This window comes from Vigna radiata, chromosome 7, assembly GCF_000741045.1.
Source record: "Vigna radiata var. radiata cultivar VC1973A chromosome 7, Vradiata_ver6, whole genome shotgun sequence".
Classification (NCBI taxonomy): domain Eukaryota; kingdom Viridiplantae; phylum Streptophyta; class Magnoliopsida; order Fabales; family Fabaceae; genus Vigna; species Vigna radiata.
Genome location: NC_028357.1, coordinates 54,140,477 through 54,165,063, shown reverse-complemented (window position 1 = coordinate 54,165,063; position 24,587 = coordinate 54,140,477). Strand labels below are relative to the sequence as shown.

At 34.6% G+C, this 24,587-nt stretch overlaps 5 protein-coding genes across 10 annotated transcripts; all 5 read left to right on the top strand.

Annotated features, from left to right (window-relative positions):
- Positions 1–1,489: 1,489 nt before the first annotated feature.
- Positions 1,490–5,829, top strand: LOC106767655. The gene is made up of 7 exons (XM_014652591.2): positions 1,490–1,580; positions 2,681–2,749; positions 3,572–4,483; positions 4,973–5,017; positions 5,096–5,183; positions 5,290–5,371; positions 5,439–5,829. Exons 1-7 carry the CDS (start codon positions 1,490–1,492, stop codon positions 5,637–5,639), a joined length of 1,488 nt encoding a protein of 495 aa, XP_014508077.2. The 3' UTR covers positions 5,640–5,829.
- A 304-nt stretch (positions 5,830–6,133) lies between these two features.
- On the top strand, positions 6,134–8,028 carry LOC106767531 (LIM domain-containing protein WLIM2a-like). The gene is made up of 5 exons (XM_014652447.2): positions 6,134–6,642; positions 6,757–6,856; positions 6,965–6,987; positions 7,126–7,215; positions 7,313–8,028. The coding sequence occupies exons 1-5, from the start codon at positions 6,508–6,510 to the stop codon at positions 7,670–7,672; spliced, it is 708 nt and encodes a 235-aa protein (XP_014507933.1). The 5' UTR covers positions 6,134–6,507; the 3' UTR covers positions 7,673–8,028.
- Positions 8,029–8,511: 483 nt separating this feature from the next.
- On the top strand, positions 8,512–14,359 carry LOC106769190. Of its 2 annotated transcripts, none has more exons than XM_014654698.2 (14): positions 8,512–8,875; positions 8,989–9,609; positions 9,697–9,836; positions 9,916–10,033; positions 10,112–10,210; positions 10,315–10,614; positions 10,735–10,842; positions 10,948–11,019; positions 11,244–11,330; positions 12,230–12,301; positions 12,451–12,540; positions 13,170–13,277; positions 13,774–13,842; positions 14,030–14,359. In XM_014654698.2, exons 1-14 carry the CDS (start codon positions 8,642–8,644, stop codon positions 14,102–14,104), a joined length of 2,193 nt encoding a protein of 730 aa, XP_014510184.1. In that variant the 5' UTR covers positions 8,512–8,641; the 3' UTR covers positions 14,105–14,359. The 2 variants fall into 2 exon arrangements, with proteins under 2 accessions (XP_014510184.1, XP_022640057.1); XM_022784336.1 differs by having other exon boundaries at positions 14,013–14,359.
- Positions 14,360–15,552: 1,193 nt separating this feature from the next.
- On the top strand, positions 15,553–19,372 carry LOC106767357 (tetraspanin-10). 5 transcript variants are annotated; one of them, XM_014652230.2, is made up of 12 exons: positions 15,562–16,038; positions 16,263–16,329; positions 16,411–16,817; positions 16,915–16,969; positions 17,079–17,134; positions 17,719–17,766; positions 17,889–17,937; positions 18,024–18,107; positions 18,207–18,274; positions 18,409–18,534; positions 18,626–18,701; positions 19,034–19,372. In XM_014652230.2, the coding sequence occupies exons 3-12, from the start codon at positions 16,741–16,743 to the stop codon at positions 19,097–19,099; spliced, it is 705 nt and encodes a 234-aa protein (XP_014507716.1). In that variant the 5' UTR covers positions 15,562–16,038; positions 16,263–16,329; positions 16,411–16,740; the 3' UTR covers positions 19,100–19,372. The 5 variants fall into 5 exon arrangements, 4 of the variants coding, with proteins under 4 accessions (XP_022640056.1, XP_014507716.1, XP_014507715.1 ...); XM_014652229.2 differs by lacking the exon at positions 16,263–16,329 and having other exon boundaries at positions 16,705–16,817; XM_014652231.2 differs by lacking the exon at positions 16,263–16,329.
- Positions 19,373–20,080: 708 nt separating this feature from the next.
- On the top strand, positions 20,081–24,119 carry LOC106765417 (putative DEAD-box ATP-dependent RNA helicase 33). The gene is made up of 10 exons (XM_014650030.2): positions 20,081–20,927; positions 21,292–21,398; positions 21,655–21,710; positions 21,798–22,022; positions 22,217–22,423; positions 22,517–22,603; positions 22,810–22,905; positions 22,985–23,200; positions 23,456–23,638; positions 23,756–24,119. Exons 1-10 carry the CDS (start codon positions 20,170–20,172, stop codon positions 23,984–23,986), a joined length of 2,166 nt encoding a protein of 721 aa, XP_014505516.1. The 5' UTR covers positions 20,081–20,169; the 3' UTR covers positions 23,987–24,119.
- Positions 24,120–24,587: the final 468 nt, after the last annotated feature.

Genomic DNA, 24,587 nt, shown 5'->3' with positions numbered 1-24,587 from the left:
TTTGATCTTCTCCCTCTAGTCTTTACTTCCGGTTGTTGAGGTGGATACACACTCTACACTAGGCTTGGTTAGGACTTGTCTAATTATGGTAGACAACTGGCCCTTCTACCTTCTGCTCTCCAAATTGGATAACTTCTTTGCTCGGGCGTTCTCCTCGCGCGGGATGTGCTCAATGTCCACCTTCTCAAAGCCATCTACCAACATTGACGCTTTATGGAAGTACTGAAGGAGTAAATCGTCTTCGATTTGAAACTCCTTGATCATCTACCTGACCATAAGCTGCGAATATGTTCAACATTTTACTCGTCGAGCACGCAAATCCCTTGTAAGGGATAACTTAGTCACCAAGGCCTCATATTCGGCCTAATTACCAAACACTTTGAATTTGAACACCAAAGAGTGTTTGACTACGATATCGCCCATGTTCCCAGTGATCATCATTGGGTTTTCTTCGTCCTTGAGGTTACGGTAAGCACCAAAATGTTTCGGTTTATGGGGTTGAGGTTTTAAATCTCCCAAGTTTCGTTAGTCCAACTACTTGTTCTAGTTACCGTTTATCCTTCACTTTGTTCAATCGTACTGGGAGTTTACTTGCAAAAGATACTTTTATGTCAAAATCAGCAAAGATTCAACCGTCTTAACAATGAATGTGTATTAAATGCATCTAACTTATCTCAATACCTCGAACCTGTATTTATAGTTTTCAAAATGAGTTTCAGATTAACTTCAACCTAATTACGGTTCAACATGTAATGATCATGTTTTAACTTATATTAATCATCATCAATCCTAATTGTTGTTCGATTCATGTTGTCCGATCGACGAATTTACTATATATTTATATTAGTGAGACCGTACCTAAGCTGAGAAGTTTATACAATACATAATCCATCCAAAGTACATTTTGTGTAATGTTATTATAGAAAGTAAAATATATAAATAGAATATATATAATTATATGTGTGTGTAAGGGCATTCTCACATCTGGCTCTTCCAGAAGAGCCAAGGTTAACACCATCATTCATTCGAAAGTAAACACAGATAATTATAATAGTAACTTTTGACACCATATAATATATACAAGGGTTATTAATCCCGATTTGATTCTAGACTTGGGGGAGGAGATACCTTGCAGAAGGAGTTAAGTTTATTAACTATTATGTTCGTTTATTCCAGCTAACTTCACCATAACTTTTCAATAATCTCATATGCTATAGATTTCATTACAATATGCTTTGGAAAATCTTCCACGAAAGCATTTCAGGTTCTGACCAAAATATGTGATTGGAACATAACACCAACGATGTTATAAAAAGTAAAAATATTTGAGTGGACCCTACTTTGAAACTTCCCCATGTCTCTTGCATGCACCAACGAGGCCATCTTCGTTGAACACCATAACAAAGAGTGCTGCTATATATATATATTATAGTTTCGTATATATGTAGTGCATGCCATAACCTCTACTATTATACTGAGTCTGAGGGTTATGGAAGAAACTGGGATGCAACTTGGAAAAGAAGTGAACGAAGGCACCTCAAACACTGTTAAAGAACGTTCCATTTCTCCACTTGATCTAGGTATGTCACACTACCAAAAAATAAACTCATATATATGCATATATATAATCTATAAGTATTCACCAAGAACATATATCTGTAAGTATTCTCTGTCTGTTGTAGTGAGTAAAAGTTTTATGATTGTAGAAACATAATTTCTTTGAAATTGAACATCTTTTGTGTATTACAGTTTAAGAAAGATATTTTCGTATGTTATAGAACATTAATTCACGTGAAACCTTTATGTAAATTGGATTATGTAAGCTCAACCTAGCTACTTTTAAAGTGATATTTCTTTTGTTGAAATTCACATGTGGATAATTCTGATATTTTAGGTTTAATTATATTTTGAATCATTACTCTGTTTTGATATGATGCATTTATAGTTTATATTGACCCTTGGTAATGTTAAAAGACTTTCATATTTGTTTGAGAATAAAAAATTTCACCCAAAACAATTTGAGAACCATGTTCTCAAATTATGAATGTTTTAAGAATGAATATGTTCAAATTATCACATATTTAATAGGTTTAAAACGTTTACAATAAATGCTTAATTGTACAGTAATTTTTGACCAATCACAGATTGACACGTAATCAATGTTCAAATGTTGTCAAAAAAATATTGTCAAAATATCATTATCCATTATGGATATATAGGGGATATTTTTTGTTTTTTGTATTTAATCTTTTCGAATTAATAATATAGATCTTGATTTATTTATTTATTTAACGACTGAAATATTTAAAGAAATAATTATTTTCATATTATTATGGTTACAAATTAATTAAAAACAATTAATTTTCTTAATATAAATGAGGAGGCTAACAGTTTTTACAAGAAAATAATAAAGATAATATTCTATTTTGATATTGCTTTCTGAAGCTCTTTGAATACCTCATCAATAAGAACTTCTAACAATACAACGATGAAATGGTCTTTTAATATTTGAAGGCAAATCTAATATTTTTATGTAATATAACATAAAATGCATCGTAATGTTAATTAATTCAAGAGTGAAAGTTTTCTATTTACTCAGACAATTTCACTCAATTTTTTTCCTTTAATTTTTTTCCCTCACAAAACTTTGATTCTTTTTTTCTATGTTTCTACTTTCTAGGTTTGTTCGACATATGGAATCGATTTCGTAGTTTCTTAGTGATTTTGTCCAAAAAGGTCAAAAAGAAAGGTGAGTTATTTTTAGGTTTTAAGATCAAATTTGGTTAAAACAAGGGAAAGATAGAAGAAGGAAACCAAACGCGAATTAAATCTTTCACCACTTTATAAATAAATAAAATAGCAAATGTATTTTATTTTCTGAAATTTAAATGTGGTTTTAACATATAGTTTAAATTAAAAAATGTTTTGAAAATATAAATTATATTTAACAGTTATCACATGAAGAAAATAGGATGATCAATAGATAAATGTTTTGGGCGGATTTTTTTTTTCTCCTAAAAAATTTTAAATAAGAAGTTTCTTTTCCATGAAAATCTCTACCCTTCTCTTATTTTCTATTCTCTTCCAATCTAAATATTATGTAAAAACTCAATTCAGTTGATAATTGTTGGTTAGACTGAATAGATAAATTCAATTATTATCGACCTAAGCAATTATTATTCTTTTATGTATTTTAATTTATAATGTTGAGAGATAACTATTTATAGTATGAAATTTTAATACCAAAATACATTTAAGATATTTTCATTAGGATTTGGATAATAATGAGTTAAGGTTAACCTTCCTCCGTGTTTATTAATGAAAATTTTAGGTTTAATTTTTATTTTTGTGGAATCGTCGTAAAATAGATCATCTTATTTTATTTGATCTTAATTAAGTTAATATTTTTATAAAATTGACTCAATTGAAACTTTAATTAAACTGTTACAAAATAAGTTATCGTATTTTATTTGATCTTAATTAAATTTATATTTTTTAAAATTGACTCAATTAAAATCTTAATTACACTGGATGATGGTAAAATTTTTATGTGTTTTGTTCACTGCGCAATGACGTGGCACAGTATGGTCGCCCTGTGACGACCAACTGAACCAGAACTACAAGGCCAAGTTCTTGTGCAGCTACGGCGGCAAGATCCAGCCCCGAACCCATGACAACCAACTCTCCTACGTCGGCGGCGACACTAAGATCCTCGCCGTCGACCGCTCCATCAAGTTCCCCGCTTTCCTTTCCAAGCTCGCGGCTCTCTGCGACACCACGCCGCAGGATCTCACCTTCAAGTACCAACTCCCTGGCGAAGACCTCGACCCCCTAATCTCCGTCACCAATGACGGCGACCTGGAACACATGATGCACGAGTACTACCGTCTCTATCGCCCTAACTCCAAACCTGTTAGGATGAGACTCTTTCTCTTCACGCTTTCCTCAAACCATAATTCCTCGTTCTCCTTGGATCGTGATCGCTTCGTTGATGCTCTTAACTCTGCTCCAATTCCTCTACAACCTGACCCCATCAAAACCCCTCCCGTTACTCCTTCCAATGTTGATTACCTCTTCGGTCTCGACAAGGTCGTTGTTCCTCCCACTCTCCCTCCTTCCTTCGCGGCCGTCAAGTTCCACGATCACGCGCCCGAGCCAGTCGCGCCGCAGCCGGAGTATCAGGTTCGCAGTGGAATCTCCATTTCTGATCGCGTCGTTGGATCGGATCCGAGTGTGAACTCGATCTTGATTCAGAGACAAATACAGCAGGAGATGCAGCGTTTGCCGATTGCTGAGAATGAATATCGGAGGAGGAGTGAGGATGGTTTAACCGGTGGCTATGCCACTGCGGGAGGTGATTATTACATGCAGAAGATGCCGGGGAAGGTTCGACCTGCTAATGCGCCCCATTCCAGTGGGTACTGGCAGGAGAAGCAGTTTTCCGGCGAGAGTTTTCAGACGATAGTCACGACGGCTCCCGGAGGTGCTAATCAGCAGGTCTACGTTTTATTTTCATTTCAAACAATAAATAAAACGTTGTGTTTTTATTAAATTTAACTTATTTAAAACTTAAAATAAAATTAAAAATTCACGGTCAACAAGCTAACACACACAAAATTTGAAGGTAATATAATTCAATTAACGACAAGAAATCAATTTTATAAAACACGAACTTAATCGAGATCAAATAAAAATACAAGTATGTATTCGAAACGATTATGAAAAATAGAAATCTACAAAATAATTAAACCAAAATTGAATCATGTATATCTAAAACAATAGTAAGTATAAATATTCTTTTAATTGATGATTAAAATGACTTAATCTTTAATATGAGTTGCTTTTCAAATAATCTAGTCTTTAATTTTTATTATCTAGATTCATAATTAAATGAATAATACATACATGATTTTCCACACGTTTGGATGAATTGTACTTTATTTACTCAACCTTCATGTTATTGTGTTTGCAGTTCCCCCTATTACTAGATCGGATACAAAGGATTCAATTGACAGAGGTTCTTTTCTAATTGTTTTTTTGTATTTATCGAACAACAAATAAACATTTGAGATGAGTAACCTATGTTTTTCCTCAGATGCTGTGCTTGCAAGGGTTGAATCAGAGAAAAGAGTTGCTTTAATCAAAGCCTGGGAAGAAAGTGAAAAAACAAAAGCAGAAAACAGGTAAACAAAAAACATGACTTATGTTTTAATAAATTGGTTAAATGATATGTTGAAGAGAGTGTATTCCAGAAAGTAAAGGTTGACTAATGTGGAAAATGTGAAACAGAGCATATAAAAGGCACAATGCTGTTGTGTTGTGGGAGAACAGTAAGAAAGCATCAGCGGAGGCACATTTGAAGAGAATCGAGGTACTGTTTTTTTGTGTTATACGATGAATGAAGTTAATGTTGTATTGAAAACTTTTGCATTGGACAGGAAAAATTGGACAGAAACAAGGCGAAGTGTGTGGAGAAGATGCAAAATAAAGTTGCTGAAATTCACCGAACAGCAGAGGAGAAAAGGGCAATGATAGAAGCTTACAAGGGAGAAGAATTTCTAGAAATAGAGGAGAAAGCTGCAAAGTTTCGAACTCGTGGGTATTCTCCCAGGAAATTTCTTCCATGCTTTGGCAGTTAAAGCTCAACATCTTCTCCTTTTCTTGTTATAGGTTCAAAATTCGCTGTTTGTTTGTTCTTCCTTTCTAATAAGAGCAGCAATTCGCTTGTTACACGAACAAGGGATCATGTTATCTTTAAGGACAATTTGAGCCATTATTTTAAAATGAAATTCATTTCAAAATTTTGTAAATATTTATTCCAAAAGGGATTCACCCAATTAATGCTATAAGATGAAAATAAGATTATAAATATAAATCTGAGTATGTATACATATTTGCTTTTTTAAAATTTAATCAAACTCAAAAAGCTAGTGTATATAATTAATACTTGGATGCTATTTTAATTAAAAATTAGAATAAGAAATTTAAAAATATATACACGAATAAAACTGTTGTTTTGACAAAAATCTTGCACGTTTAAAATTAAAAAAAAGATAAAGTTATATAAAGGGAACTACCGAAACAAAATTTTAAATGTAGAATATATACAACAGTATATTGACAAGGTGGGAGCCACGTGGAAATTAGTTTTGGTTTTTGAAAAAACTTTGGATCTGACACGTTGGGAGCATATATATAGAGTTTACTGTAATAGAAGTGTGATGTTGTCCAGAAATGGGTGGAGGGAGTTCTATAATTAGAAAGAAAATTTGTGTAGAAGCGAATTAGAAAACGAGAAGATGTTTGGTATCCACACATTGGATGTTTGTTACGGTAATTTCGCAGGGGACATCAACGATAAAAGGTGTTGTGTTCCTTTGGTTTTCAAGCTGAGCCCTCACCACTTCCATCTTTCGTGCTAGCTAGCTTATTTCCACCATTTCTTTCCAAGGTAATAATCTGACTAGCTAGTGCGAGAAATAAATAAAACACAAAAAAATTAAATAAATGGCTTTCAGCGGTACCCAACAGAAGTGCAAGGCTTGCGATAAAGTTGTTCACTTCGTCGAAAGCTTATCTGCCGATGGGATCTCTTATCACAAAAACTGCTTCAGATGCAGCCATTGCAATGGCCTTCTCGCGGTACATTCACTTGTTTCTTTTTGCATTTTTTCATGGAGAATTCAACAAATGTAGCATGTTGTCTCAAACCACAAGCTTTGTTGTTTTAATACCTTGTGGTGTTTTTCGTTGCAGATAAGCAACTACTGCTCCGGAGATGGAATTTTATACTGCAGGGTGCATTATGAGCAGCTTTTCAAGGAGACTGGCTCCTACCCCAAGAAAGTCAATTCCTGTAAAATCTTTATTTTTAACTCTGCTACACAAATTTGTCATTAAAGGTTTTTCCTTTTTGTGCTAATTCTGGGGCTAATCATAATCTTGTTTCATTATTTTCAATCAGCTCCAAAGCCACCAAACGAGCTGGTATGTATTATTCTATGAAGCAATATCCTTTCTGTGTGTGTATATATATATATATATATATTTTGAAGTCGGTCATTTTATTATGGCTGCAAACAGTGTCAATTTACATGGTTTTCATCATTGTTTTATCTACCACAGAATAGGACACCAAGCAAAATTTCTACCTTCTTCTCTGGGACTCAAGAAAAATGCACCAAATGCAAGAAAACAGTCTACCCGTTGGAAAAGGTTTGAAAGAGAGATGAGTGGTGCTTTGTGAGGATTATACATGCTTCTGAGTTCTGAGTTGTGACCCTTAATTTGTTTGGTACTTTTTGTGAAACAGTTGACAGTGGAAGGTGAGTTTTACCACAAATCATGCTTCAGGTGCGCTCACGGAGGGTGTTTCCTGACTCCTTCAACCTATGCTGCTCTTGATGGGTACCTATACTGCAAGCCACACTTCTCTCAGTTGTTCAAGGAGAAGGGCAGCTACAGTTATCTGTCCAAGCAAGCTTCATTGAAGAGAAGTGAAATGCTACAAGAGCAAGAGGCTGCGGCTGCGCAGAATCAGAAGACTGATGGTAATCGCTCAGAGTCGGAAGCAGAAACAGAAACAGAGACAAAAGCAGAGACAGAAAAAGCAGAGACAGAGACAAACGAAGCAGAACAAGGTGACGAGGAACCAAACTCTGACAAAGAGTAGTAGAAAAAGTATGAGTTCAACTTGGGGGGCTTCGCTGCTAAGTGTTTCTTTTCATGATTATGATCTTTCTGGCTATAACACAACCCCAAAACCCGAATATTTTGGGCATTTTGTTGATGCAAGGGGTTGTTGGCTTGTCTGATTTGGGAACATTCCTACATAAGGGCTATTACAAAAGTATAATGGCAAATTTGCAAACAGTTAGTGTAGACTGTAAATCGTTAAGCCTTCTGTTTTTTGGGGCATGTAGATGCCTTTATATTCCTGCCGCAGTCATTTCCTTTAATTCTGTGTTAAGAAACAGACACCAGAATAGACCAATCAATATATTTTTATCATCTCAGTTGATGATCAATTACCATACCAATCTCTTTTTCTATACTTCTATACACTACTCACCTTTTACACTTTTACCTAATTAACCAAACCAATTATTTTTCATCAAACATCCTTAAAACAATCATAACTTGTAAGTTTTTTATTAGTATTATTCACCAATTATGAAAGATAAATTCTTTTATTAATATAAAATAATACTAATGTATGTAAAACAAGAAAAAAAATTATTTAATTCAAAAGATATTAATAAAATAATATAAATATCATATTTTTAATTTATAAGAATAATTAAATAAAATAGTAAGATAAAAATTATAATCACACCATCTATTAAAAAAATATAAAAAATTTGTTTCCATATCGACTCAGTTTAAAATACCAAATTTAAGAATATTTAAAAGTTAATTGTGGGTAAATTAATTTCTTTTTAAAAATATCGTAGTATTTTATTTATTTATTGTGTGTGGGATAACTCTATATTCATTACACTTCCTTGGCCGTTTATCCAAACCCAGTTTCCAGTCTCTCCAACTGTGAGAAGACAAGAAGCGATTACTCATACCCTTCTCAATTCTGATGATAACAATAGTAACAGCAATCGCTGTGAACTGAAAATCAGAGCAAAATCAAATGGCTTCTCTTCCTCTCACCGGTAGTAAACCCTTCTTCACCAATCTTCATTGGTCTTCGTCACGTACAAGAACACCAACAAGAACCGTTTCTCTGAAGCAGAGAGTCAAGGTTTTCGCTTCACGGTCTCCAAATGAAGAAGAAAAACAATCCCCTAAACTCGACAGTTACGACCTTATGGAACTCAAGTTTGGTCGGTTAATGGGGGAAGACCCCAAGCTCACCCTTGCCAAGGTATCCTTCTCTTCAAATTTTTATTTATTTTTGTATTATTATTGCGCGTAACAATGTTTATAGTTTAATCTTGCTATTTGGTTCCGTGCACCATGTTATGCCTGTTGGTTTAGATAATGGGAAGAAAGGCGAATCCTGATGCTTCTTATCTTGATATTGAGAAAGCCTTTTATAAGAATGGTGGTAAAGTTGTGGAAGTAGAGGAAGTTCCGTTTGAGGGCTCTAAGGGAGGGAAGTCATCAAGGAAACTGGATGACCTTGGTTTGGTGCGTCCTGTTCCTGTTAAGGGATTCAAGTTCAAATCTGATGATAACAAACCGGCATTCGAGATAAAGAAACCTGTCCGGACTGAAAATGTGGAGGGGAGTGATAGGAAGAGTAGTGTTCCCAATGTTATTCTGAGGAAGCCGACCGTGTTTAAAGATGACGGCGATGTGGAAACGTTGACGTCAAGGTTGAGAATGAGGCCCAATCTGTCACTGAACATGCGGGACGAGCAAGTTAAGGAGAAGTTTAGCGACATGACACTATTGAGGAAGCCTGAAGCACCGGTTGCCAAGAGTACTGATACGGTTGAAGAGCCTTCGTCTAATGTGGACCAAGGGAACAATGATGGTGAGTTAAATATGTTGAATGAAGAGCCGGGTTTTACATTGTTGGAGCGGCCTCACAAACCAAGCGTTGAAAAAGAAGAGGAGGAGTTTGGAGAATTGAATGCCATGATACCAAATGATGTAGGTGTAACCTTTGTTGCTACTTGCAATATAAACTTTTTGTGATGTAAGCCTGGTTTTTAACTAATTTTTTGCTTGACTGATTAGGAATTGGAGCAGCATGAGCAGCATGAGCAGCTGGAGTTACATTGGGCGCCAAATGATTTAAATGAATCATTAGATGTAAAGTCAGTTGATTCTAGATTGGAGTTACCTGTGGATGCTGCACTACAGGCAAAGCCAAAAAGGTATATCAAAATAGTTTAAGGGTTAAGTTTATGGTTATGATTTCAGTTTTGGTTAATTACTTGAATGCATTTTATATAGATTAGATCAATATGTTGAACAAACCTCGAAATTTGTTGAAGAGGGCACTTCCCTTGATCTTGGAGGTCAAACAAGCAATGATAATTTAGGGAATTCTGTTGATATGTCAGATTTCCAGGTCAGATTTTATGGATTATACGAGTTATTTACTTATTTCCTGACTTTGTGTTAACCTTTGTGCTTTTCAATTTTGTAGGAAAGTGAGGATGCTGATTGGACCAAGGCAGAAGATTTGATTAAGACCGGAGACAGAGGAGATGTGGAACTAGTAAGCTGCAACACCAAAGGTTTCATTGTAAGTACTTAGGAAGCAGTATGACGGACTTTAATTTCTAAATAAAAAAACAGTTTCTTAGTCTTAGATTGGTTTTTTAATAACTCAATTAAACCATTTTACAGGTTTCTTTTGGTTCCTTGGTAGGATTTCTGCCATACCGTAATCTTAGTTCCAAATGGAAGTTCTTAGCTTTTGAGACTTGGTTAAAACAGAAGGGCTTGGATCCATCAATATACAAGCAAAACTCAGGCACTATTACTAGTTTTGACACTGATATTAAGATTTTTTCTCCGGATTCTCCTCCATCTCTGGAGATTGATGGTAAAGTTGAAGATAAAATTTCACCAGATATGAAATTGGAAGATCTGCTAAGGATTTATGACCAAGAGAAAAATAGGTTCTTATCATCGTTTATTGGACAGGTTTGGTGTTTAAAACATACATGCACTGCCCAAATATGTTCCTCAAATTTTATGTTAAGAGACGGAAGTTGAATATTGCCTGATCTTAATTTTAAGATATCAATAGTTTGTGTTTTGCAGAAACTTAAGGCAAATGTGTTAGTGGCAGACAGAAAAATCAGAAAGCTCATATTCTCTCTAAGGCGGAAAGAGAGTGAAGAATTAGTTGAGAAAAAGAGAAATCTCATGGTAAATGCTTTAGTAAGAATAGCATTCTTAAATTAGCATGGAGAATGTTTGCTTATTCAATGAAATGAAGTGTTATTCTGATTTTTTCTATGTTTTTTATGACAGGCTAGACTTCAAGTTGGGGATATAGTGAAATGCCGCATCCAGAAAATAGCTTACTTTGGAATTTTTGTTGAGGTATATACAACATTTAAAGTCGTTATGTTAGTATTTTGGAGTTCAGTTTCACTAGCATATTTAGCTTTACAGCACTTATTCCAGTGGAATTGCCTTGTTTGGCCTGTTTATTGAACCTAGCAGTAAGCACCTGGATAATCTTTTTTGCCCTTTCATAGAATCAGAGTTTATAATGGTGGTAAAAAAATTCTAAAAATTGATGTGATTATGACTTATTACTGTAGGTTGAAGGAGTTTCTGCACTAATTCATCAGTCTGAATTATCGTGGGATGCCACTGTGAACCCTGCATCATATTTTAGGATCGGTCAGGTATTTTCCTTCCTACTTGACAATTTGACAAATTAATAAAGTGGGGAATGGTTTTCAACAACTAAATAATAATGATGTGTGCCTCCACCAACATGTTTACTGTTTTTCTTCCGTGATCGTGACATTACAGTCTATTTCCAATGCTTTTAATATAGATGCATGAATAAACTATCCAACGGTGTAAGTTGTTAGTGGATGTACAAACATAATTTGTATTGTATCTGTTTGCAGTGTTAATTAGCAGGTGGTATACGATTACCGGTGGGTTGAGCTGGATTGGATCTAGATATAATACAAACCCACCCCATCCCACCAATTGATCAAATCTAATCCAACACTATCAATGGTAGATTAGGTCTAATAATAAAAAAGGCAGAAATCCAACCTAACTCAAACAGATATTTTTTGTTGAATTGAGGGATTGATCTGTCCATACTCAACCCGGCATAATCCTTGTTGGGTTTACACGTGACTGACAAGTAATGCCAAGGAGAAAGAGGGTGGTAGTGATGTTGAATATATTGTTAAAGATAAACTCATGATTATAATCTTTATGTATGCACACACACACGACTCAAAAGAGAACATTTGTTACAATGACAAGTTGTAAATATAAGTATTTATACTTACAATGTAAACATGCAATGTTATTAGAAATAACATAGCTAGAAGAAAAAAAAAAACTAAATATAGATGATGTTAACTTTTTCAACATTTTTCCTCAACATCATCTCCCTTCTTTCTAACTTTGTTTAAGAGCAGAACTTTCCAAATTTGCTAGCAAACAAACTACATGAGTGGTTTTATATCTAATAGATGAAGTTGATAACAGTACCCTTGATATTTGAACCGTTTATAGTTTTACTTTGTATTTATTTTAACCTTACTTTTTGTTCCAGGTTCTGGAGGCAAAAGTTCACCAATTAAACTTTTCTCTTGAGCGCATACTTTTATCATTAAAGGAGGTCACGGTAATTTTCTTTACCTATTTTGTTATTTACACAAGGTCTCCCTTGCATTAGGGGAAAATTATGGAGATTATTTTGACGAAGTCTACTTAGATCAAACAGTGTTTATATACTTTATTGTTTATCAAATCATTGTCTTCTTCTTATGACAGCCTGATCCATTAATCAATTCCTTAGAGGCTATAATTGGGGATCATGATCCCTTAGATGGGAGATTGGAAGCAGCTCAAACAGATGTAGAGGTAATCTTCATATGAGAAAGTAGAAGTCATTTTAATTACCAAAATATGCCCGTTATATTGATTGAATAGTTGCGGTGCTCTAGGACTTTATTTGTCAGTAATTTAGCAGCTAACAATAGGCTTCAAATAATTCTATTTATAGGTGTTGATATTATAGTATATTAAATCTCCTTGTTGGTTTTTAAAGTTTACTTTATGTCGATTGTTTGTGCTCTGGTCCTCATGTGACAAAACTTAAGTCCGAACTTCATTCACAGCAATGTGACAAAAAAATAATGAATATAGAAGACAAGAATGACCTATATTGCTTTGCTTGTAGTAGGAATCATTCAGACATTCTTAGAGATTATATCTGCTGGCAAATAATAAGTATCCTACTATTCTTTTTCTGTTATGACATAATTCAATCAATCAAGCTGCCTGTAGTGAATGTCCAAGATTTTAAAATCTAGACTGAGTTCTTGCAATTACGTTTTATATGCATAATAATTTCATTTCAGTCACATGAGAGAAAGAATAATGCTTGCCATACAATGAAACTTCAATACGTCTATTATGTTTGTCTTATTGTCCAGATGGATTATTGGCTTGACATGACTAATCATCAAATTATACTCATTTTTTGACAGTGGCCTGAAGTGGAATCCCTTGTTGAAGAATTGCAAAAGATTGAGGGAGTCCAGTCTGTTTCAAAAGGCCGTTTTTTCAGAAGTCCCGGTTTGGCTCCAACTTTTCAGGTATGGATACATATATTCGACCTTTGAATAATGTTCTTTATTATTTTTCTTTAAAATGAGTTTTAGCTCAGTATTTGATCTGTCAGAACTCCACAGAAGTTACAATTTGCACTATGGATTTTGCATGTTGTTTTCGGAAGGCCAATAAAGGTTCAAATTATCAATGAGGACAGAATTTTCTTTTGGCTATATTATTAGGTTCTTTGTTGATAATGTAATAATGCCGTCTGGTATTCAGATAGAAGATCGTTCTGGAAAAAAAGAAATCCCATTTAGTTCCCTTTTTCATTTTCCTTAGTCATGCGATTGCTTGTTCTTGTTTTTGAGCAGCTGGTAGACATTCTTGTATACAGACAAGACAAATGCTTAGTTCTCCCAAACCTCTTGTTTATCATTTTACCAGCTATATTTTTATTAATAGTTTGTTCTCCACGCGGTTTAATAATTTTTAGCTAACTCAAGTTGTTTATCTGTATGGAAACCCATACTATACCAGGTTTATATGGCATCCATCTTTGAGGATCAATACAAGTTACTAGCTCGATCGGGAAATAAAGTACAAGAGGTAATGAATGATATCGGTTTTGTTTTAATTTCTCGTTAAAAAGGTTTTTGCTGTATATGTTTCTTCTGGTCTCTCTTTTTCTTTCTTTTCTCTGGATTGTTCTAGAGATGCAGATTAAGGCAAACTCATATAGACATATTCACAGTATAATATAGTCTAACCCTGATCAGCGAATAATTTTGGGCAGGTGATAGTTCAAACATCTTTGGATAAAGAAAGGATGAAATCAGCTGTTATGACATGTGCAAACAGAGTGGATTAATTTGTGACAGCAAGCCTTTTTTGGTTGCTTGCATTTTTATGATTGTACATTCTTCTGGGGTGTGCGGGCTGCAATTTAAAGAGCATTTCAAGATACTACTCTATACAAAAGCATTGGTGGAAGGATAGTAATTTTATTTCTTGTAAAAAAGTAGTGATAAAGGCATATTCATACCTTTTTGGTGTGAAGGTGTTGGGTTTGAGAGGGAGGAGTTGGTCAATGCTAAAGGAAATATAAATCCTTTTTCTCATTTCATGATTGCTTTTTGCTGCACCGCGACCACTTGAGAAATTGTTGATAATCTTGCTCAGTTTTAAATTAGTTTATATAATCATTAAACATTATATTTTCATAAATTATATTTTCGAAATATGATAACCACTGTGTTATCATTAGATCATAAAATGATTTTAATATGTTTATGAGAAAATTATTTTCTTGTTCAAGATAGAAATAAAAATAAAATGAGGTATATTAATGCTTTTCCACATTGAAACCTAAAATTAATTTTGAAAACTCAACATGTGAATACCATATTTTAAAATATGCGTTCTGAAAAAATATTTTCTTAGAACTTTATTTTAACCTAATCAGATCAATAACTACCGGATTATTACTTATAGTCTTTATAAATTTTATAATTTAAAACAATTTCTATTAATAATTTTAATGATACGGCACATGCTGGGTAATCTTAAAATCGTCAATAACATTTACCAAAAGCATAGTAAAAACAGTAGTAATTGGACATTATTAAATACATGTTACAGCATAATGGAGTAAAAATTGGATATCTTTAAAAACTAAAATTTGTAAGTAATAAATTCAAAAGAATACACGCAAAAGCTAAATTTAATTTTGATTATATTTAAAATTTGGTAAAGCGTAATTTGATTCCTTCTTAATTTTTAATTCCCGATTACGGTCTTTCTAATTTTAAGAAAAGTAACAATTTCAATGTAATCTTCCATTGATTATAGTTTACTTTTTTTTTATGTTTTACTTAATTAAATGGTTTTTTATAGTATAATTAATAAAACATGTTACGTTTAAGTTCGAATGGATAAAACATTTTCTTTCAACCAGTTTTCTTTATTATTATTTCTCTTCTAACAATTAATAACGGTTAACAAGTTATGAAAAATATTCATAGCCATTAAGAATTCTAATATTTATTTCAACTTAAATAAACAAGTGAAATTCAAATTTCTGACTTGCCAAATACTGGAACATGTCTGTCTTATTCCACTGAACGAATCCTTGAGATCTTAACAATATTTTAACCACTGTCCGACAGAACTATCCTGGTTAGAACAATGATTATGTTATTAGTTTAGTTACTGGTCAACAAAACTGAATTATGTCTTGAAAAGAACGAATTAGACAGTGCCTTATATGCACTTGGTTCCAGAGTTTTGAACAAACAGCATGCATGGGTGACCGTTGTACTGGGAATGTGTGACCCCAAGTTTGAATTCTCCATAACTATAGACAGCTTTCATTTCTTTTCATAATTAATTACAAAAAAAAAAAGACAGCTTTTTTTTTGGTTTGGTTTGGGACAGCGTTGTGTTGTGTTTGGTGTGAATAGCATAGCATTGGGTATCGTGTCGTAAAGTGTTGGGTTTCTTAGCGTACACCGTGTGCCGCATCTTCATCGCACACAATGCACCTGCTTCTCCATTATGCTTCATCATTTGAATGAACCCTTTTTCTCCATACCATTCGCTTCCCTTTTGTTACCCTTTTTGTTTAGTGAATGATTTGTCTTTGTTTCCACAGCTTGTAGAAACAAAAACTGAATTCTTTTGAATAAAGTACAAATTCTAAGATAGACCAAGAATATTCAGACACTCCAAGTTTTCCCTCTTCGGAAGAAAATGGGAATGGGAACTAGCACCTTTGTTACTAGATGGATCAACTTTCTCACCATGGTAATGCTGTTTGATTCTTACTGCGATTGAGTTTTCCTGTTCATTTTTTTTTTTCAGTTCAATTTTTGGGTTTGTTTGTTCCTTTTTTCTCTTACTTTCACTTTGTTTACTGTCTTATATTCACGTGCTTTTTGCTGTTGTTCTTGCATACCCTTCGTTAGTTTTCTCTTGAACTTGTTCCAAAGATACGATTTTTAGCTGTCGACTTTGCCTGCTGTTCACAGTTACTGCTTTCTTTCCCTAGCCGTTTATTTGTGTACTGAAGATGAAAAACACAACTGAGACCCACGGGTGTGTTTTATTTCTGTTTATAAAAGCTGCTTTTAGTTTTCAAAATGCAACTAAATAATATTGTTTAACCAAATGGTGTAGGATGCAAGGCTCAAAGCAGTGTGTAATCGGGGAAGATGAAAACAGAAAAAGATGAGAAAACATCTCCAGCTGTTTTTATTTTCTGGTTTGCTAAAGAACTTGTTTTGGAAACAATTTTCAAAACATAATAGATTTCATATGAGAACCTGATTGACTTGTGGTATGGAAATCTTGTTTTAAACAATTTTCAAACCTAAAAAGTGAGAAGGGAATCAATCAGGCTGCACGTATTTTATTATCTTTGCTTTTACGATTTCTGATTGTTTATGCTAATTTCTTGTTCACCTTGCGCAGCTTTTGGCCATTGTTGTGATAATTTTTGGAGTGTGGATGAGCACTCATCATGATGGCTGCAGAAAGTCTCTCACTTTGCCTGTGATAGGCCTCGGAGCAGTTATTTTCTTGATGTCAGCTTTGCATTCTCTATGATTTTGATGCCTTTATTTCTCTTTTGAATATCTTGTGCTAATGCATTGTCTTCTCTCATGTTTCTTTGTAGTACAGATCTGTAGTTGGCTTTTTGGGTGCCCTGAAAGACATCTCCATACTCTTATGGGTTGTATCCTTATTTCTTATTAGATGCACTATTTTTAAGATGGCTACATCAGATAATAATAATAGAAATGAATTTTGGATTCTGAGTATCACCCTTGACAATGTACTTTCAGTATCTGATTACGCTGTTCATTGTCTTGGTGGGAATCCTGGTCTTCACAGTATTGGTGTAAGTATGCAGTTTGGTTGACAATGCAATTTTGTTCTCATTATCATTTGTCTTCTTTTTGTTTTTTTTTTGGAAATATAAGCTGTCTCAGTCATGTTTATGTTTAGAGTCTCATATACTGTCCGTTAAAAGTCTTTAACATATTTGTATTTCAGCTCATCTTTGCTTTATTGGTATGTTCATTAGGCCAATTTGTTCTTTGAATTTGCTACCTTGGCAGTTCATGGTACATATCTGCGACATTATCCTTATTGTTTTAGCAGCAGTAGGTTACTTAGAATCTGTGTAACATATCAGTATCATTTGCAATTAATTTTGTAAAAGAAACTGTGAGAACGCTCAAGGCCCATGCCTCCACTAACAAAATCTAACACATCAAGAACTAACATTTGTTAATAGAAAAGACATTTGCACTAGTAACTATACCCAAAACCTTAAGGTAATGGGTCTTTCATCTTATATACTGCTCTACTTTCTCATCTCTATCTAATGTGAGACTTAGACTCAGAATTTCCAACAAGCTTCGCTGTCTTTTTGTGTGGATGGACGTTCAGATCTTATGTAACTCTCTGCCATTGTGTCAGGTTCATCGTCACCAACAATGGATCAGGCCATAGCGTGACTGGCTTGAGGTAAGAAATCAAGTATTTCATTTATGCTGATATTACTATGATCCTTGATATTTGAAATGGTGACAATTCCATGATATATGTGATGTCATGAAAGATCAATGACAACCTTCTTGTCTGCTTAGGTATAAGGAGTATCAGCTTCAGGATTTTAGTTCTTGGTTTCTCAAAGAGGTAAACACTTTTGTCAACATGGAGAACTGTTGTGCACAGTAACACCTCAACATCCAAAAGCTTGAAGTTTCTATCTTTTGTTTTAGTTAAACAATTCTCATAATTGGGAGAGGTTGAAGGTTTGTCTTGTCAAATCTGAAGACTGCAATAACCTATCCAAAAAATATAAGGTGTGACCTATACTATTCCATTCAATTTAAATCTTCTACAACAAAAAGAAAAAAAAAAAGAACTGTGATTAGTACCTTTCCAATTTTCCTGTTATGCAGACTCTTAAACAATATAAATCAGCTAAATTGACGCCAATTGAAGCTGGTTGCTGCCGACCACCTTCTCAGTAGGTTCTATTCTCGGGCTGCTTGTTTAATAGCTTACCCAAATGCATTTCAATAGGGTATAGTTTATTTTTCAGATAAGAAAATGAGTGCATATATCTGATATGGTTTTAAGTTGGGGTTTTGTCTAACTTAGGTGTGGATATCCTGCTGCAAATGCATCCTACTATGACTTGACTTTTCATCCAGTTAGCCCCAACAATGACTGCAAGCGATACAAAAATTCTCGAGCCATCAAATGCTATGACTGTGACTCTTGCAAGTAAGCATGACCATCCTCCATTTCTTCTTTTCTAGATCAGTAAAATACTGTCTCACTGCCATTTTTTGTTTGTCCTCAATCTTCAATCCAGGGCTGGTGTAGCACAATACATGAAAACCGAGTGGCGAGTTGTTGCTATATTTAATGTTGTTTTATTTGTTGTCTTGGTAAGGCAAACATTCTTGCCCTTTTCTCTAATAAGACGACAATCAGAGAAGGTGTTCGATTCAATCCACTTTTGTTGTCATTTTTCAAACCTTGGATAAACTTTTCTATAAACTTTTTATAAGTCAAAATAAACTTTTTTTACCTGACTTCACTTCTGGAGAAGTTAAATGTGGAAAAAAGAACTTATAACTTAATTGTTTTAGAAGTTAGTTTTAGTTTACCTCGGAAACTCGATTCATTTTACCTTGTTTTTCTTGTGTTAGGAATGTTTATAGAGAAAACTGTTCAATTTTATACCAGAAATAATGGCGTTGTGTTTGTTGCAATGCAGTCAATTGTATACTTTGTGGGATGCTGCGCGAGACGAAATGCAGCCAGAAGGCATTCTAAAGCTTGAATGGAACCCGCATGAAGCTATCATCATAATGCTTTTTCAATTTTGAAGGGGAAAATTCGTGCTATCTTTAGAGGACCCCTTGATGGGATTCGTGTTAGCTTGAATGTGAACACCATCATCACTTCAATTGTTAATATCTTTGATGTTATTATTTGATTTGATGTGAATAGAAAATCCAAAATTAGCAAACATTTTGGTGGTTATGATGTCTTGTTCGTTTGCTTATTATGAGAAGACAAATAACCTTTTATCAATTCCACGTATTTCACAGCAGCATAAGATTCGTGTTAAGGAAATTAAATTACGTTTAAATCTCATCTTACGAATAGTTGTATAAGATTAAATTACGTTTAAATCTCATCTTTTAAACGGTGATGGCTGATTCATGCTGGTTTTAGTCATATTATCAAACTTTCGAATTAATTTGTAAATTCTGGAATTTACGTTTTTAAACATGATTTTTGAGTTAATTTAGAAATAAATTCGATTTTTTGTAAATTTAATAAAATCGACTGTAAAATTGATATGATAGTGTAGAATTACGAGTTTGGAACTGTGAACTTAAAAAGAAAAAAATTAAAAAAAAAGTGACTATATTTATGTTTTATAACATTTATTTTCATTAACAATATATCTATAAATTTTATTTATTTAATTAAGATATTATTTATATAATTTTTTTTCATCTAAAATAAATTCATTGGTTTAAGAACTCAGTTTATGAATCTCATGAATTTACAATAAACTTTCAAATTTGATAAACTTGGTTTTAGTTGTTAAAAAAGTAACATTAAATATGGTAAAAATATAACAAGTGTCACTTATTTGTGTTTGTTTAAAACTGTATTCTGTTAATAATTTCCTATATTTATTTATCGTATTGTATTATATTATTTATAATATTAGGATTTTTTTTTATCTTAAAATTGATATAAATAATTCGCTACCATGCTTGGTTTGATTTAGGATTTAATCATATTCTTTATAACCCCTTTATCAAAGAAATAAAACCACAGTTTGGTTTCGCTGCTGAAACTAAAACCTTGTAGTGATCGTGCTTGTTTCCAGCGATGTGGGCTTGGATGCTTGGTGAAGGGCGTAGGGCGGTGTGCGAGGTGGCGTGCACCTACAACTGGGTGGCGCTCCGACACATGGGTGGCGGTCCGAGAACCTTTCCAGGCGGCGTGAACAAGTGGAAGTGGAAGCGCATGCACGAGAAACGCGCAGAAGACAAACAAAAGAGACTCATCGAGCAAGAGAAGCAGCTCTACGAGGCTCGCATTCGCTCCCACATCCGTTCCACCCTCTCCCCCGACCACCACTCTGCCGCCGCCGCCACCCATCGCCCTTTATCCCCTAACGACCACGTCAAAGCCCTTGCGGACCGCTTCGTCAAAGAAGGCGCCCAAGATCTCTGGAACACTAACGACGGTCCCCTGACTCCAAACCCGACACCAAACCCAACACCGAACCCAACACCGACCCCAAACCTTAATTTTGGCCCCAAACATTCTAGGGCCTACCGTTCGGTTCCCGAGGTTAGGAACAACCGTGTCGGGGCCCACAAGTATAGGTTTTGGCGGAAAGGTAGTGACGATTCTTCTTCCGGCGAGAGCGAGAGTGAGAATGAGAATGAATTGAGTTTGAAGACGGGTAGTAGTGCTTCTTTGGGGGAGTATGATGTGAAGAGAGAGAAGAGGGTGGTGCCTAAGAAATCTGAAGAAGTTGAGTTTATTAGACATGAACTTATTAAGCGGAAGTTGAGACAGATTGAGGAGCAAGAGAGTGAGAAACAACACAACTATGAAAGTATTCTAAGTAACACAAGGTGGTCTGCTATTATGGATATTTTTTTTTTTACACTGATAATAGAAAGCCATTTTTCTTTGAGTATTTATGCTTGATTAGGGCATACACCTATAGATTGTGGGACGGATGGTAATGCAAATTGAACAGGGTATTGGTAGATGCATACAAGTTTTAAAGTTTTAATTTAATTGTGATTATTGACATTGCTGGAAATTACGGATATAGCTACAATGGTGGTTTTAGACACCCCATAAACCTTGACATTAGGACAAAAACAGGCCATTTTAAAACCTGGGATCAGTATAAAATGGTTGGTTGTTTTGTCGGACAGCAGTACTGCAATGGGTGATTTAGATATTTTGTATTTTTATTTTTTTTTGTAGATTTGATGAGTGCGGTATATCACCGCAAACTGTCAAGGCACTTTCTTCAGCTGGTTATGTTCATATGACACGGGTACAAGAGGCTAGCCTCTCGATTTGCCTTGAGGGTATGTTGCCTTTTTCTTCCAGATTTGATTTTCGCAGCTGGGTGGTCAATCCACTTTCTACTTTCCATTTATTGTTTTTGTTATGACTATCTCTTGTTCATCTTACAAGAGTTGTGTATGTTAATGTTCCTGCATTATAGTATTCTTTTTTTCTCAACTGCACTTGGCTTGAGTCCAGTTTGAGTCTTTTGCTTGTTATTGTAAGATGACTATTTTATTTGATTTCGATGATGATTTTAGTTATGTTGCACTGCAGGCCTGGATGCTTTAGTCAAATCTAAAACTGGCACCGGAAAAAGTGTAGCTTTTTTGGTATACCCTACATTTTTAATATTGTTTTATCATACTATGTTTTGTCTTGAATTTTTTTTTTCTATCAATGATGTTGAGTGCAAACAGCTTCCTGCTATTGAAACAGTTCTGAAAGCTATGAGTAGCAGTACATCTCAACGGGTCCCCCCAATATATGTTCTTATTCTCTGCCCTACAAGAGAACTTGCTAGTCAAATTGCCGCTGTAGCGAAAGTTTTGCTGAAATATCAAGATGGCATTGGGGTGCAGACTCTTGTTGGAGGCATACGATTTAAAGTTGACCAAAAGCGCCTGGAATCAGATCCATGCCAGGTTTTATGTTATATATAAAATTATTTATGTTTCCTATTAATTGGCTTCTGGCCTAGTGTAGGTGTTTTCTTGGTGGGCAAGGGTAGGGGGGAAAGGAAAAACAGAAGAAAAGAGATGTTACTGATTGTGTAATAAAATCGTCATTCAAAGTACAAAAACAATGCATTTTACATTCCTTGTATCAATTTTTGCAGATACTTGTTGCTACACCTGGTAGGTTGCTGGATCATATTGAGAATAAGTCTGGAATATCTCTGCGATTAATGGGCTTGCAGATGCTTGTACTTGATGAAGCTGATCATTTACTCGACCTGGGATTTAGAAAGGATGTAGAAAAAATTGTGGATTGTTTGCCCCGTCAAAGGCAATCTTTACTGTTTTCTGCAACCATACCAAAGGAGGTTAGGTTAGATTTTTTTATTTTTTTATAATTAATCTTTAATCTCAGGTTCTTTATTCTGTCAACAGTAATGCTGATGCTTAAAAATATTTAGGTACGTCGCATATCCCAGCTTGTTTTGAAAAGGGAACACAAGTATGTTGATACAGTTGGAATGGGTTGCGTAGAAACTCCTGTTAAGGCAAGTTACAACAACCATTGTCACACTCTAAAAATTGCACATGTAAATTAGATATTTAAATGACTTCTAGAGCCTCAGGTTATATACATTTTTTCTTGTTAGGGAAAACTGTTATAATTTTGAGGGGGTTACCATTATAATTTTGAATTTTCTTAAAACTGTTATTGTTTTAATGATTGTATGGTTGTTCTGGTTTGCCATCACAGGTGAAGCAATCTTATCTCGTTGCTCCTCATGAGTCACATTTTCAATTAGTGCATCAGATTCTGAAGGAGCATATCTTGCAAACGCCTGATTATAAGGTTAGTAATACATATGCTGTTTCAGATTTTGAATTGTTTTGTTGTATACGTTATGGTTTTGTAATACATATGCCTACAGGTTATTGTATTCTGTATAACTGGAATGGTGACCTCACTCATGTATAACCTTCTTCGGGAAATGAAAATGAATGTGAAGGAGATGCATTCTCGAAAACCTCAGCTCTATCGTACTCGTATATCAGATGAGTTCAAGGAATCCAAACAATTGATTCTTGTCTCATCTGATGTTTCATCACGGGGAATGAATTATCCTGATGTCACCTTAGTCATACAGGTATACTCATATACTTACGTTTTTCTGTACTTGGGATGTTTGAAATTTTCTTCCTTTTTTCTCATTTTTGATTTGTGAGGGTAAATTAACTACTGAAACAAAGTTCCTCATGAGACTGTCAATTGTTTCTTGCTGAAAATATCAAGCGAAAGGTGGATTTCTAGCCAATGATTCCATCAGGAACTACTTATTGGTTCATGTGTGATGTAGTGCTCACTTCACTTTTTATTAATAGTGTGTCTAAATGGAATCCAGGTGGGAATTCCTTCTGACCGTGAACAATACATACACCGCCTTGGAAGAACAGGTCGAGAAGACAAAGAAGGGGAAGGCATATTGTTGATTGCTCCATGGGAAAAGTACTTTTTAGAAGAAATTAAGGATCTACCTCTACAGGAATTTCCCTTACCTGACATACATCCACAGACAAAACTTAAGGTACATTTCTTGCTGTTGTTCTCATTCTCATGTGTTTATTTTGAGCATGGCTTTGCATGGGCACTATCTAGAATATGTACATAAGTTAACTGGAATTTTTGTTTATGATCCTTGCAGATTGAGAATTCGATGGCAAAGATTGATAATGACATCAAAGAAGCTGCTTATCATGCTTGGCTTGGTTATTACAACTCTATCAGGGAAATTGGGAGGGAAAAGACCACTGTAGCTGAGCTGGCAAACCGATTTTCTGAATCAATTGGTTTACAGAGGCCTCCTGCTCTCTTCCGAAAAACTGCTATAAAAATGGGTTTGAAAGACATTCCTGGTATTAGAATTCGTAAATAGTTCAGCTGTCGGCATAGATTGGAAAGTTATAGGGATACTAGCGGCATGGGACAATGTCGTTGAATTTTGTTTCCTGATTATTCAATTTGTAGTAATTATTTAGTAATGGCTCGAAAGCTCATTTATCAACACACATCAGGCCTATGTGCAACCCAGTTTGCTTGCATCCATCTTGCTGTGGCAGCTGTAGTTGCTGCTGCAACATGAACGTCAGAACTATAGCGATCTTAAAACAGACAAACTGCAAAAAAAAATGAAAAATAAAGGAATGCAAGAGCAGGATACAGTGATTGAGAAGAGGTTAGAAAAAGTTGAGGTGAGGGTTTGCATGGAGGAAGACATGTGGTAGAAGGTATAGTTGGAAGTGCATGGTGTGATGGTTGTATAACAACTAAATAATGTTCCTCCCGAGATGAACAGAGAAATAATGAAAGACGTATATTACAAGGGAATCATAGGATAAGGAAGAGGATGGGGAGTTCCATGTTTCGATGTTTCAATGTTTCAAACATGTGGCAACTTTTTTTAAGTAAAAATAAAACGGATTCATAGATCTGAAGGTGAAAAAAGGTATAATTATAGATTAATTAATGTTGAACTA